At 38.9% G+C, this 16666-nt stretch overlaps 1 protein-coding gene across 1 annotated transcript in view; it reads left to right on the plus strand.

The window, feature by feature from the left end:
- Positions 1-16666, plus strand: part of LOC147718121 (uncharacterized) — an 89190-nt gene that overhangs the window by 55748 nt on the left and 16776 nt on the right. Inside the window, exon 3 of the mRNA XM_086919196.1 lies at positions 11990-12091. Coding sequence (XP_086775322.1) covers positions 11990-12091 — 102 coding nt within the window. The remainder of the gene's footprint in view (positions 1-11989; positions 12092-16666) is intronic.

Raw genomic sequence — 16666 nt, forward strand, 5'->3', positions numbered from 1 at the left:
TTGGGGTCTGCGCTTAGGAAACAAACTCAAGATAGATACTTAGGCCGGAAACCAAGGGTAATTAGAGATATTAGTCAACTCAGAGATAGCTATGATCTGGTTGATATTTGGGATGCAAAAAAACAACTTGATCCTGGGTATACGTATTTTTCACACCATCATAACTATGTCAGAATAGACTATATGTTAGTGACAAGTTATCTAGCTGACCGAGCAGAAGTTACAAAATGCCCTAAAATAATTTCGGACCATAACTTCCTAATTCTGACAATGCATTTAACCTACTTTACCAGACACCGTTCAAACTGGACCTTTGATAGGAAGCTTTTGGTAAATAGAGATTATATAAAATTCATAATGGACTGGGCTCAAAGTTATTTCAATATGAATCGTTACAGTGCATCTAGGGGGATTGTCTGGAACTGTTTTAAAGCTGCCCTTAGAGGGGAAACAATCAGCTATGTGGCAAGAATAAAAAGAAAGCTTTGACGGGAAAAATCACATATTGATGCAAGATTTGGCCAGAGCTGAAGAACATTTAGAGAAGATGGGGGGCATACTATGCGCCGCATACTGGTTTTAAAAACGGAACTAAACAGCTGGCTGACCCAGAAAGCAGCAGAGACTTTTCAGAGACTTTTTAATCGCACCAAAGCAGTATCTATGAAAATGGAGAGAGGGTGGGTAAGCAGTTGGCTTTACACACTTGGCAGAATATCTCATACATTACGATAACCTCTATTAAAACAGATGGTCAAGAAAACACAAATCCAGGGAATATTGCCGAAATATTTCAACAATACTATCCAATTATATCAAAGTGCTATCTTAGCTGATTCAGATGAAATTACACCATTTTTAAAAGAATTTACAGTAGATACTAGGTGGAGTAAGGTTCTAGATACTACAACCAGAGAGGACCTCGTAAAATAAATTAGTGTTACAGCGCTGCAATTAGCCCTGTCTGGCTTTGCCTCTGGGAAAGCTGCTGGCCCCGATAAAATCCCCCCTAGAACTCTATAAAATACTAGGAGCACAAATAATACATTTTTTATTGGATTTATTTATCGGAATACAGCTGAGTGGCACCCCTCCTGAGTCTTGGAAGGAGACAAATATAATCATTTTTCCTAAAAAGGGCAAACCTGTTGAGAATCCATCATCATACTGACCTATCTCCCTGGTTAACTCCGACTCCAAGCTTGATGCAAAAGTCCTGGCTAATCGGCTCGGGAGGGTCATTGAACATCTGTCCTCCCCCTGGCAACATGGTTTTGTCCCTGGTAAGGGTACAACAGATCATACCCGTAGAGTCATCTCTGTTTGATATCATGTCCGGGACAGGGGGCCGGATGTCAATTATCCTCCTTGATGCCGAAAAAGCTTTTGATCAGGTGTCGTGAGATTTTCTTTGGGGCATTCTAGAATCAAAGAACTTTGGGCCTGGGCTTATCTAATCAATCAGAGCCATGAATCAACAACCAAGAGCTAAGCTTCAATTAATGGGTATAGAATCTCGTGCAATTATTATATCAAGAGGAACGAGACAGGGATGTCCCTGTTCCCCGATACTGTTTGCTTTATACATCAACTATTTGGTTATTACATTGTTACAGAACCAGAAAATAAAACTGGTTATTGTTGGTGCGTACGAGACCAAAATATTAGCGTTCATCTTTGATGTGGCAGAATTAACGCCGAATCCCGCTGAGTCTATTCTAGAAATAAAGACAATCACCCAGCTATTTAGTCAGTATTCCGGATATTCCCTCAATAAAAATAAAACTATTATTTTATGTACTGATAATATTGACTATGATGATCCTAGGAAGACAGAAAGGGCCACCTACCTTGGGATATGCTTAAGCCCAAAGATTGAAAATATTATTAACTTGAGTTACGAACCACTAACCACTAATTAAGAATATCAAGAAAGATCTTTTAAGAGTTAACAGCTTGCATCTGTCTATTATTGGCAGAGGTAATTTTTTTTTAAATTAATGTACTCCCTAGGGTATTATATTTGTTTCGAGCTATCCCCTTAATTGCAGAGAATAATATTCTAAAAACACTTGAGTCTCAAATGTCTAATTTTGTCTGGCAATATGGGAGGATTGTGAGGTCTTTGAAATTCCTATTCTTACCACAAAATAGGGGTGGCTTAGCAATTCCTAATATAATGGTATATTACTGGGCTGCTTTTCTTCATCAAATAATACCTCTTTTTGGTACCCGGGCTGTAAACGAAAACACATAGGTTACAGAAATACCTTCTATATTCAAATTATCGATTTGGAAAGAAAGCTCAAGGGCTTTTGCTGAGTCAATTAGAACCAAGTTATTATAAAAGTTAGATTTAAGGTTATCACTAGCGCTTGGAAAGTCTGGAGTAAGGTCTCTGGATTCATGGCAATTCTGAAGTTCAACAGGTATACCCCTCTCTAGCATTCCTCTCTGTTACCCCTACAGGCTAATGATGACATGGCTAAAAAATGGGAAAGTGCGGGAGTAAGAACGGTATGGGATTTCTTGGCAGGAGAAGCGAATAATAGGTTTTTGAATCTACAGAGAACTTTTCAAATTTTTAACTATTTTAAATTTATTCAGGTCAATACTATTCTAAGCTTAAAGACTCCTAAGATTTCACTGGAAAATATCCCATTTTTAGATATTAACTCAACTAGAATTGGAACAATATATGGCCTACTCCTTGAGAAACTCCCAGACGACCTGGAACACACAGAATCGTCTTTGGCTTGCAAGCTGGCTAATCCCAATATTGACATTGACATGAGTCTATTTTTACCATCACGACTACTCTTATCTTCTAACTTGAAAGCCCAGCTTTACAAGACCATTTTTAATTTATACTTTACCCCTGCTTAGTTGTTTGCATGGGAAAAAAATAAGAGACGATTCTTGCACCAGGTGTGGGTCAGGGCAGCTACTCTGCCACATATGTTTTATGATTGTGTTAAATTAACATCACTTAAAAGGATGCTGTCAGGATTTTGGGAGGAGGTATTTGGGCATAGTGTGGCGGAATCATCTACACTTTTCATTCTTAGTTATGATAACACTGGGGCTAAGTTTGGAGGTGAAATCATGTCTTTTTGTGGGGACAGCGGTTTACAGAATATTATTGGCAGGACATTGAAAACATGCAGATCCCCCACGCTTTAAAATGTGGTTAGCTAGGTTTTTGGGGATGTCTAATCAATAAAAAGCCATTTACTCTACTTTTTCCATGCTCCCCATTCTACAGTGGCTTTACATCATTCACTCAGGCCTCGGGATAAGGCATTCCATAAGCTTCCATGGAGAACAAAGGTTGTTGGCCCAACAGTAGGTGTCCAGTATGAAGGCAGGAGGATGTTAATTACAGTCCACACACCATAGTCATCTTGCAATGTGAACAGATGGACTTGGTCAACCGATGGACAGCAGGTAGGGCATGTAGGAACTGTCAGAGTATCATATTTCTAGTGAGTAGGGTCCTATTGGGACATTTGCCTTTGATGGAGCTCAAGTTGCCTGCTGTTCTTCCTTTTCAGAAATATGTTTGGGTATTGTATTGATCAGAGTTCTGACTTTGTGACCAACTTGACAACTTTACACTGAAATCTGTGTTGTGGGAGTTTGTGTTGATCCAGCGTGGCTACCATACATTTTCCTTATGATACAAACCCAGAAAAAAACCTACACAACTGTATGCATACAAACCTTTGTCGGTGGGGCCCATCGCACTGTGCACTCGCATTTACTCAGTTTTCCAGATCTATGTTTAAGTAATGAGCTGTTGGACAACGGGGTACCCTATTAATAATAAAATGTCAGAACTACAACCTATACCTTATGTAAACATTATATGCAGTAACTTAGGATCCTGACTGCTTTAAGCATCAAGGTACTCCGCTATTCGGTCGCGGGACCAACTAGTTGAGTCAGTTGATGGTGATCAAGTCCAGCTTAACCAGAGTTAAAACTTTTCAAAACAAATTATAATTATAATTACAGTTAATATTAAAGAACCACAGACTCGTTTTAAAGGTTAAAAAATTATTTTATCTAAGTTTTTTTGACCAAATGAGTCTGGTTCTTTATTAGGCAAATACTTTAAAACATTGAAAAGAATCAGAATATTTTAGGAAAAATAAACATTTAGGTAAAGTTTAGAAAAATAAAAATGGAAAATACTCTTTACCCTTGGCCTAGGGCGATGATAAGAATGGTCCACCAGGAAAGGTAGATGAACGGCAGGTCACAGGATAGAACTTCCAAAGCTGACTGACAGTCCCTCTAACCTCCTCGTCACATCCCTCCCGGGGTGGAATTTCCCACAACAATCTTGTTCCTTCCCCGATCAAAGTCCAAAATGACAGTCTCTCGCAGCATCAGGATAAGAAAGAGCATTCCCACTTCTTTACGAGCTTAGGACTCTATTATACAATATTCTCTGGCTCACTACACTCAAAAGTTGCAATATTTGGGGGCAGAAATCAAAATGTTTACTCCGTTGGAGGGGTGGTGAAGGTCACCTCATCGCCCTCCTTGTTCAAACCAGTTTGGGGACAATAGCATATACAGTAGTCCACATAATCAACCCTGTCCAAAGGTGATCCAGATAACTATTAATGTCTTTTGCAACAAACTTCGATGTTCACATAATAGTCCATCCTCTTTCGCTTGATTCTTCATCCGTTCACAGGCATGCATGCTCAACTCTTGGCAAAATCCTAGTCCTAGTCCCAGGCCAAGCTGGCCTTGACATCGCTCACTCAGGGAACAGTCCGCCTACTCATGACTTTGAACATTAGTACTGCTCATGCGCGGGGGCATTTGGTTCGACCCGCGCGACTTCATTATTTTCCGATGGCCATTTTCGAAGCATGACCTAGCAGGCTAGAATGAACTATTGGAGAACAAACACAACAGAAATGAAAACATAGAAAATAAGCCCTTCTGTTTACCACCCACCAATTTAAAGACCTGTGTTAGGTATTACCTAGCAGAAGCAACTTTTTAAAGTAATTTTAATTACCATTTAACTTCTTTGCCACAGCGCAATTTCAAACGCAACATAAATCTTACATTTTACTCCACTTAATACGCAAAACACATCACTAATGTTATTTGCATCACATTTGTTAGTAAATTAAATTTTGCAATCCAAAGCTGGTTGCCCTATCAAGGTGCGTTTGTTGTTTAGTAAGCATATATATAAATAATGTTATGGGATTATGGGGGGGGAGAGCAAATCTGAGGGGGTAAAAACATATTTTGTTTACCCTGCTCCATCAATTCCCCCCTTCGGTGATTTTTAAAATCACCACTTAAAACCTAGTTTTACAATTTTATCAGAAAATGTGTCTTGTTTACTTGCATTTGTTATTTAAGACAATTGTGTTCTTCTAATTTTGCTTTTTGGTCCTTTTGTACATATTCTCCTTAAACTCCTCTAACACTATTACCAGAGTCACTGGAATTAGTATTTTCCCTATCAGGGAACTACCTATTTCGGTGAACCATTGTTTTATAGAGGAAAACGTTTTACCAAGCTTCTCCCAGGCACCTTCAACCTCCTGTGGGGCAATCTCTTTATGCAAAACAGTAATGTTCTTTATATACTTCTGTATATTTTGACTTTTGTCAGGAATATATGTGCAACAATATTGTACTTTGAACATTCCACAGACTCCAACCTCTTTTGCCAAAAGAATGTCAAGGGCAAGTCGATTTTGCATGACCATAGCTCTCATGGCAACCATTTTGGTATTTACCATCAAGAACCCTCCAGCAGTATTCGTTGATAAACGATCCACTACTGTTGGCAATTTCCGAATTCGGCCTGCATTCAAAGATACTCCCACTGCTGGTATCAATGCTCCAAAAATTTTACAAATTATCTCTGAGAAGCATTCCCTTCTCCTACGGGTTAATGGTTTACCTATCTCGTGGATTCCGTTTGTCCCTCTTTCCACATGAAATATTTTTGGAAAGGCCAGGCCTAGAAAACATGTTCCATACCAATGGTCTGGTAACCTATAATAAGCTTGGTTCCCACAGATATAATAGATCCCTGGAAATACTGGATCTTTTCCTTCTGTGAATCCCAATCCTCCCAAAATGTTGTATGTGTCTTTACATTCACTGGAACCTACGAAATAGTGATCATACATAGTGTTATCTCTGCTATCACACAACTTCCCATGTTGGGTGTAATCTAAAGCCATTGCTTCATTAGTTTCACCTTTGTCATAACTTCCCTCTTCAATAGCTCAAGGTGGGCTTTTTATCTTTTCTCCTGTTGCTTTCCTTTGAAACTAAACCCTTCTTTCTTCCACCATATACAAGAAAATCTTTACATCTTTCCTTAACTTACAAGTAATATTGTGTCTAAATGCATAAGCTAATATTAATTCTTTCATTTCTAAGAAAAGTTCTCCAAAGATTTTAGCATGTTTTACTTTGTTTAGTTTGTGGACTACAGGAACTTTAGCAAAAACAGCATCTGTGTCAGTGTAATAATATTCTGGCTATAACACTACAGGTTATACCATGCATCAAAGGAAGGTGATGGTAGGTCACACCTTCTGATACAGATGCAAGTAATTGGATGCATACATTACAATCACTAATATCCATAATCTTCACATATTCGTAAAAAAGTTTTGGAAAAACATTATGGGAAAAATCTGTTATAGACTAATCTCTATGAAGTTCGGTACTATCTATCAGTGTTGCAGTGTGCTTTATGTTAGATTTCTTGTCAATATTCGTGTTATTGCTGATACCAGATATATTTTCTCCAGATAATCTAAGTGGAATGATTATTGCTAAAATGAACCAGATAAGCATTAGCAAACCTTTACAACCCATTTGACTAGGAAAGCAAATACGGGGAGAAAAAAATGTACTGGGACTCCAATTAGGTTGTTAAAATTGCCCTTACCCACTGAATAGTGGCATGCTTAATTATAGGTGCAGACCAAAGCTCAGTGTGGAGCCCATGTTTTAGCAATTTTTTTGAGGGATTCCTATTGCGGAAAGAAAAATCTAAGAGGGTTTCTCCATACTTTGTTGATAGGCCCTCATTGGCAGGATTAAAAATGCATTGGGTATATTAGAGAAACAACATCACCATTCCCTATCTACGAGTACCAACACATTTCAGCCTTTACCAAGTTCCCAACACGTTCAATGGCCTTCCTAAGGATACAGAGCCCTTTTGTTTCGATCCTTCCTAGTTACTGACTATATGGTAGGGATGGGATTTTGGTAATCCTTGCCCTCTGTAGGCACAATCCGAAGAAATACCAAAGTCTCATTAATTGTTTTCCAAATCCATGGAAATTAGTGGAGACCTCGCCATGTAGTCACACTTACGTCAAGGTGCAACGTCTCTAGTCACTCTGAATCCTCTGACAGAGAATACTTTTGTCATGTGCTGGGGAGAGAACCATCCTTTGCCCTCCCGGTGCAGCACAGCAAATGCCGATAGGTGGAAGGCCTTTGCTGCAAGGAGTGATTTTTGTTGCCCGCACCAGTAGCTATTGACAGCCCGAGAAGGAGCATTCTCTGGCTTGTGGTCCCGTGGCAGGGAGGTGCGAGCAGTGCTCATCCTACACCCCTCCCATTTCATATAGGGAATACTTCAGCCTCTAGTTCAAGGGAAAACACTAGATTTGGCTTCCCTTTGATCTGACTCCTTTCTGGCTGGTCCTTGTATGGAATCTCTGACAGATTATCGACGGACAGAATATCGACCTACAGCAACATCGACACTGGAATATCGAAGGCTAGTATATCGACACCCTATCTACAACATGGTAAGTACAAAAATGTCGAAACTAAAATATCGATGTTAAAAATATCGTAACTCAAAATATCGTTTTTTTCCAGTTAAAAAAAAGTTAAATAAAGTAAATAATACTTATAAATATATTAAACATATTTAAACATATTTAATAATGTTTAAAATTAGTAAATAATACATATTTAATAATAAAACTTTAATTAAAAATAAACATACAATATATAATATATACTTACTTAATAACAATATTTATTAATTATTTTAATTAAGTATAAATTAATAACAAATACCATAAATTACAAATACATCTACACACATAAAATAATAACATAAATAAAAATATTTAATTATATTTAATAAATAAAAAAAATATACTTTCAATATTTTAAAAGTTAATAAAATACAACATTATCTAAAATAATACAAAAATATTAAATTCATAAATAAATCAAAATAATATTTAAAGTCCCAAAAAAACTACATTAATGAAAACATTGGATAGCATAGAATGTAAAATTACTGTTCCCACTCCAGAAAAATAAACAGTAGGGAAAGCATTAAATAGCATAGGGGTAAAAATTACTATTCCCACTCCAGAGAGTGCAAAAGTAGGGAAAACGTTTGATAGTGTAAGGGTAAAAATTACTATTCCAACCCCAAAGGGTGCAACAGTAGGGAAAGCGTTGGATAGCGTAGAGATGACAATTACTATTCCAATCCCAGAGGGTGTAACAGTACAGAAAACGTCGGATAGCGTAGAGGTAAAAATTACTATTCCAACTCCAGAGGGTGCAACAGTAGGGAAAAGGTTAGATAGCGGGTGGGTAAAAATTAATATTCCCACTCCAGAGGGTGCAACAGTAGGGAAAACGTTGGATAGTGTAAGGTTAAAATTACTATTCCAACTCCAGAGGGTGCAACAGTAGGGAAATCGTTGGATAGCGTAGGGGGAAAAATTACCATTCCCACTCCCGAGAGTGCAACAGTAGGGAAAACAGTGCATAGCAGGTGGGTAAAAATTACTATTCCCACTCCAGTAAGTGCAACAGTAGAGAAAGCATTGGATAGCGTAAGGGTAAAAATTACCATTCCAACTCCTGAGCGTGCAAGAGTAAGAAAGTGTTGGATAGCGTAAGGGTAAAAATTACTATTCAAACTCCAGAGGGTGCAAGAGTAAGAAAGCGTTGGATAGCGTAAGGGTAAAAATTACTATTCCAACTCCAGAGGGTGCAACAGTTGGGAAAGCGTTGGATAGCGTAAGGGTAAAAATTACTATTCCAACTCCAAAGGGTGCAACTGTAAGGAAAGAGTTGGATAGCGTAGGGATAAAAATTACTATTCTAACTCCAGAGGGTGTAACAGTAGGTAAAGCGTTGGATAGCGTAGGGGTAAAAATTACTATTCCAACTCCAGAGGGTGCAACAGTAGGGAAAGCGCTGGATAGCGTAGGGGGAAAATTACTATTCCCACTCTAGAGAGTGCAACAGTAGGATAAACGTTGGATAGCGGGTGGTTAAAAATTACTATTCCCACTCAAGTGTGTGCAACAGTAGGGAAAGCATTGGATAGCGTAAGGTTAAAACTTACAATTCCAACTCCAGAGGGTGCAACAGTAGGGAAAGCGTTTGATAGCGTAAGGGTAAATATTACTATTCCAACTCCAAAGGGTGCAACAGTAGGGAAAGCGGTGGATAGCATAGAGATCAAAATTACTATTCCAACCCCAGAGGGTGTAACAGTACAGAAAACGTTAGATAGCGTACGGGTAAAAATTACTATTTCAACTCCAAAGGGTGCAACAGTAGGAAAAGCGTTTGATAGCGTAGAATTTAAATATAACATACTTATAAATAATTTTTATATTTTAAATAAATCTACATCATTTACACACAATTAATAATTATTAAAAGCAATTATATTTGAATAATTAATTAACAATCAATTATCAAGAAATAACAATAAATATTAATTATTAAATATTACTCACCAAATAATAAATATTAAAGAATTAAATACATTTCATTACATAAAAATATGATTTAAAATTAATTCACAATTAAAAATTATTAAACAATATACCAAAATACTTTTTGTATAAAACATTGATTACCAATTACAAATATTTCCCAATTAAGAAATAATTAACTATTAAATATTAAATCCAATTAACACAATTATTTACCTATTAAAAAATGAATTACCAATAAAACAAATTATTTCCCAATTACAAACATGAATTACCAATTTAAAAAATGTGTTCACAATTAAACATTAATTATCAAGTAAAAAAAGTACATTATCAAGTAACATAATTGTCAATTAATAATTATTTTAAAATAAATTATTTATCATAACCAAAAAATTATAAATCAATAATTAATTACAATTAAATTATTTACCGCTCAATTCGCCTATAAACCCGCTACAGAATTAAAAACATACATTAATTAAAATTAATTTATAATTCCTAAAAATTTATAAAAATTTTGTATATTTAAATTACTTCCCACCCTATTCACCTATAAACACACAACCCGCTCCGGTACTAAAACATAAAATTTACTTAAAAATAACATTCTCAATATATAAAAATAATACACATAAAATTAAAATACTTACCAAACATATTACACATACATAATTACAAATATAAAAATAATACAAATATCGATATTAGTAACATCAAAATTAGTTACATATATATATTATCGATATTACTAACTTCGATATTACTTACATCGATATAAATAAATTCGATGTTACTTGCCTTAGGGTCGATATTCTGTCCAACGATATTCTTGACATCGAAATTCTGTACCTTTTTATATTTGCAACACAATATTTGTGTACGTCGACAATTAGGACTCGATATTTTGACTGTGTACCCCTTGTATGAGCAATTCAAGGACAGGAAAGATGTTGGGCAGCTGAGTTGGTGAGGCTACAGCAAGTCATGTGAAATGCTACTGCACTGGTGTCAGTGAAAATATGGGATCCATAACCTAGTCTTCTCCTGTTGGCCTTTGTGTGGGTTCTCTGCTGGCACTTTGCTGTGGTTCAGCTTTGGTGGGATAGATGATTTGATGCCACACTGGTATCAGTAGCACAGATGGGGCCCTTGTCATATAGATGGTTTATGAAACCTCTTAGTTTGGAAATAATAGCCTCGCTTCAGATCGTTCACTTTACTTGACCTGCAGAGCTGGACCGGCCATGCTTTTTTGTTGTCATTTCCCAGGGGCTGAGGCCACTTGGGGCTATTTCTGACAGTTGACCACTGCTGCATTTAGGAAGCAAACAAGGGAAAAATAGAGCTAGAATGAAGGAGACTGGAGACATTGTGAGAGAGAGAACAAACAGAAAGAAATGTAGGGCAAGAAGGAAGGCTGGTTTGAACATTGTTGCCAGGGCTTCTTTTCGCCCCGCATCAGCCCCTGTGGGTCTCCAGTGCCTTACTCATAGAGCTCTTCATGTGCACATTTGCTGCTTGGAGGTTTGATGAGCTTCTATCTTCATTCAGGGAAATCCTTGCTTAGATATTGGAGAACCATCTGTGTAACAGCTTTGGCATTCAGATTCTTGGTTTACTGAAATATGACATTTCCACACATTCCATGCATGGAATGCTGCCAGTCCTAAATTTGTAAAAGAATTAATGCCGGGCCTAAAGTTTTGTTCAAAAGCCCAGGGCTGGTGCTATTGGAGGGTGAGGAGCTGAATATCAATGCTTGTCATCTTCATTCCACCCCATGTCTCTTTAATTCATCACCAGACACTCCCTACCTTTTAGATCACTCTTGAAGGTTCTTTGTCAATCCTGATTTTTCCCTTTGCCACTGCTTTTCCATGCTTTTCTCCCTCCTTCTTTCTTTCCTCCATTTGTGTTTTCCTCGCTTTCACCCAGTCAAAGCCTATGTAGAAAATTAATGCCTGTTCCCAGAATTGAGTGCAGGTGGTTCCCATGTGCAACCGCCGGCTCAAATGATATACTGTTTGCTGGCACATGAACACCACATGTATTGAGGTACAATGCTCTCTTCCACACAAATGTCACTCAGAGACATGCTTTGCAGGCACATGGATGTCCACCAATTCAGATACTATGTATGGTGCCAAATGAAGATACACATATACTCTTCTGACCAATAACCTTTACTCCATTAAACTTTGCAGATACGTATGGTAATACTTATTATGGTTGGAGATCACTTCAAGATACAGTCTCTCTGTCCTCATCACCCGCTCCTGAAGAAGAACCAGCTAAGCAAGCGAGAGGTATATCTTTAGCATGAATCAGTGAAAAGTACATTTATTAAGGTTTGCAAAACAATACATGTTAAGACAGATAGTGCCATAGCTCAGTTGGCCATAGTATACAATTGGTCCCCATAAGGACTGCAGGAGAGAAATCCCTGTGAATGGACATTTCACAACCAGCCTCGGTACACATTTTGGGTACCTACCCATGGTGACGAAAGCACAAGAGGAACACATGGGACTCAGCGTTTTACAAATGTGTGATATTTGCTATGAAATGTTCACCCTGGTGCGGCACGTGTCTGAATGGGCATCACTCAACCATCCACAGTATAAGCTTGATGGGTCACCAATGATGTCACAGGGTAAGCATTATATGAGTGTCCATAGTCCATGCTCCATTTCTGAGCGCAGCACCTACATGGCCCCTAACCACTGCAACACCACTCGACCATGAAATTAGGCCACCCCATGTCACTGGCGCACAGAAAGGACCCTGCTACTGACTCATCAAAGTAACAGAGGCTGGAATTGCTTTCTGACCAATGTCAGATCTCTACCCAAACATGCAATAAACATTTGGGACCTGTTATCCTCCCTCATATTGGGTTTCTGACTGAAACCTGGACCAAGCCTTGCTCCAAACCTGATATCGCTGTAGCGCTTCCTGAGGGTTACTATATTCAAAAACTCGATAGACCCCATAAGGTGGGAGGAGAATTAGCTATCATATACAAAGACCCTATCAAAATCTCTATTGACCAACAATGCAGCGACACCATGGAGATCTTAGTTTTCAGAGCTGACCTACATCCTCAACTTAGTTGGAAAGGCGCTCTTGTATACTGACCTCGGGACCACTTACCAATTTTTCCTCACAACTAATGGAGCTAATCTTACCCCATTTTATCTCAACTAGCAATTTCCTACTACTGGGAGATTTCAATGTGCCCAGTGAAAACCTTGCAAACAGAGAAGCTTCATCACTATTGACAGACCTATCCAAGCTTGAATTAACTAAAATAAATGATGAACCCACCCACCTGGCAGTACACACATTAGAATTAATTCAAACAAACTCCCCCAATATCACTTATGGAGCTACTAGTTCCCTGACATTGTCATATCACACTTTGATCGACTTGCAAGTCAGCGGTCAAAGAAAACACAGCCCCCAAAACATATCCCACTAGGCAACAGACAATGGCATAAAATCACACCCTCAAAGTTCCACAACTTTCATACCGCCCCAGAACTCTGAATTAAACAGGACAGAGGAACGCTTATCTTCCTTCACAGCTGGTATGCTATCCACCATTGACTGCCTAGCCCCACTGAAACTGCAACCGGTTTTCACCAAACGTCACCAGACTCCATGGTATTCTCCCAATCTCAGAACCAAAAAAAGCCATTGCAAAAAACTAGAACGGCTCTGGCGCCTCTCCCAAAACCCACTAGTTTAAAGAAAGATTTAAGAGTGCACCAGCAATATACCACAAAAACGTGAAATCCGCTCGGAAATCACACATCGCACTCCAACTCGAAAATGTAGAGAATTCCTAGCGAACTTTATTCCAGGTCCTGAAATCATTTAATAACTCTAGCGCGTGTAATGTCGAAGAAGCCCCTTCTCCAACTCTATGTGACAACTTTGCAAACAATCTCTCTCAGAAAATAAAAAACATATCAAAAGATTACTTTAGCCACCTATCCCCAGTCAGGTCCTTGTATAGACTGTCCCCTGGTCACACAAAACGCCTTAACTCGAGAAATTTTTCCAGCTCTTACGACCATCGAGCCATTAATTATAATGGGGTTACCCAGTGACCCTCAGAATCTGGGTATTACGTGGTATGCAAAAAGTGGTTCTGTCGGAGCGCATTCAATTTCTTTGATTAAACAATTACTTATGTCATAGGATTACTCATATGCATTTTTTCATGAAAAACATTGAAAAGAAAATAGCACACACCAAACGTTGTTTTTCAGGTTCGCAAAGTTGTAATTATTCAATCACTTTGCAGAACATTTGTTTTCTTTAGTATTTAAAAGACCGTTGTCCATATATATTGAGAACGTTATAACAATAAATAAGTGCAGCAGTGAATAATTGTGATCTGTGACTAGCGGTGACTGTTATGGTGATACAGTTTCGTGACAGATGCAATTTAGATACACTGGTCCAACAATAACTTCAATTTACTCAAACAGTATTGCAAATCATATTTTTTCTGTTGAGATGTAGTGAGGACCAATTGGTGGATTAGCGTCGACGTTTCGACCCTGCGGTATGGTGCCAGTTTATTTGCAACCGTATCGGGTCTTCATCAGGACAAGGAGGGGGGCAACCTGAAAGAAGGAGGTGTCTTATTCTTAACCTCTGTAAGATGGATGTTCTTCTAATGGATCTTGGTATCTCTGTAAATGAATTTATCACCGTCCGGTGACGAATTCGGGTTTGAAGTGCCGCAGCCGCGATCACTTGAGGAGTATGACAGCAAGCGTCTGTATCTCTCTCCCGCTCTCGAGCCATTGACTCGAGAGCGGGAGAAAGATACAGACGTTTGCTGTCATACTCCTCAAGTGATCGCGGCTGCGGCACTTCAAACCCGAATTCGTCACCGGACGGTGATAAATTCATTTACAGAGATACCAAGATCCATTAGAAGAACATCCATCTTACAGAGGTTAAGAATAAGACACCTCCTTCTTTCAGGTTGTCCCCCTCCTTGTCCTGATGAAGACCCGATACGGTTGCAAATAAACTGGCACCATACCGCAGGGTCGAAACGTCGATGCTAATCCACCAATTGGTCCTCACTACATCTCAACAGAAAAAATATGATTTGCAATACTGTTTGAGTAAATTGAAGTTATTGTTGGACCAGTGTATCTAAATTGCATCTGTCACAAAACTGTATCACCATAACAGTCACCGCTAGTCACAGATCACAATTATTCACTGCTGCACTTATTTATTGTTATCACGTTCTCAATATATATGGACAACCGTCTTTTAAATACTAAAGAAAACAAATGTTCTGCAAAGTGATTGAATAATTACAACTTTGCGAACCTGAAAAATAACGTTTGGTGTGTGCTTTTTTCTTTTCAATGTTTTTCATGAAAAAATGCACATGAGTAATCCTATGACATAAGTAATTGTTTAATCAAAGAAATTGAATGCGTTCCGACAGAACCACTTTTTGCTTACGACCATCGAAGTGGATGCACTAGTAAGAACAGTGAAATCAGGGCCTCCACTTGACCCTATTATCTGCCAAGACCACCATCCTGCTATCTAAGACACTTGCTGCTCCCATCTGCTCAATCCTTAATAGAAACATGGAGGAAGGCAGCCTCCCCCTTGAGTGGAAAGTAGCTCAGATCATCCCCATCAGTAAGAACCCTAAAGCCACCCCGGAAGAGGTTTCTAATTATCGTCCCATCTCTCTGCTTCCTTTACACAGCAAACTCTTGTAGAAGCACATAAACAAGCATTTGTCTGAGTTTGTTGAGTCCTCAAATCGTCTAGACAACTCACAATCCCGATTTCGACCTGGTCACAGCACTGAGTTGGCGCTTGTGGAAGTCACTGATAACATCCGGATGCTAGCGGACAATGGTCGGCAGTACTCCTGGTGCTGCTAGACCTGTCTGCAGCATTCAATACCATCTCCCACCTGATCCTGTTCAAGCGCCTTGAGGACATAGGCATCCGGGGGAAGGCCTTAAAATGGTTAACCAATTTCCTAACCCATAGAACCCACACCATCAATCTGGGCTCTTTTCGCACAGACCACCAAAGTCAGCAAGGGGGTACTGCAGGGCTCATGTTTGAGCCCCACATTATTCAACAACTATGTTACCCCCTTGGCTGGCCTTTTGAGGAAATTAGGTTTCATTCCAATCTCATATGCCGAAGACATGCAACTTCTTCTCTCCTTTGATAAATCTAACCTCAACATTCAATCCACCTTTTCGGAGGGTATGAAAGGCACCGTGCTTTGGATGGGAGAAAACCTCCTTCAGCTTAATACTAAAAAATCCGAAAATATGTTGTTCGGAGAAGCAGCAGTGAGATAGTCCCCCATCTGGTGGCCTTGGGAATTAGGATCAGCTCCTCCCCCTAACCAGGTGGTGAAAAATCTAGGAGTGTGATTAGACCAGAAACTTACAATAGAGTCACTTGAACATTACTGCCGGGCATGCTATCACACACTCAGCCTCCTCTGAAGTGTTTTCCCTCTCCTGCCACTATCCACAAGTAAAACCCTAATCCAAGCTTTGATCATTAGCTGCCTGGACTATTGCAATGCCCTGCTGATTTCTGCAAAGGAAACCTCCCTCAATAAACTACAAGTAGTTCAAAATACCGCATCCCGTTTGATGACCAATGCCCCTTCCAGAACCGCATCTATTCAGTTACTTCAAAAACTATACTGGCTCCCAGTGAAAAAGAGAATCAAATTTAAAGTCTACTGGATGGTGTAAAAATGCCTAAACAACATGGGTCCAAGCTATCTGACAGAAAAGTTGGTCGGATACATACTATCCAGGCCCTTGCGGTCGAGTCACCAAGCGCTCCCCCAT

This window comes from Lissotriton vulgaris, chromosome 4_2 (genome assembly GCF_964263255.1).
Source record: "Lissotriton vulgaris chromosome 4_2, aLisVul1.2, whole genome shotgun sequence".
NCBI lineage: Eukaryota > Metazoa > Chordata > Amphibia > Caudata > Salamandridae > Lissotriton > Lissotriton vulgaris.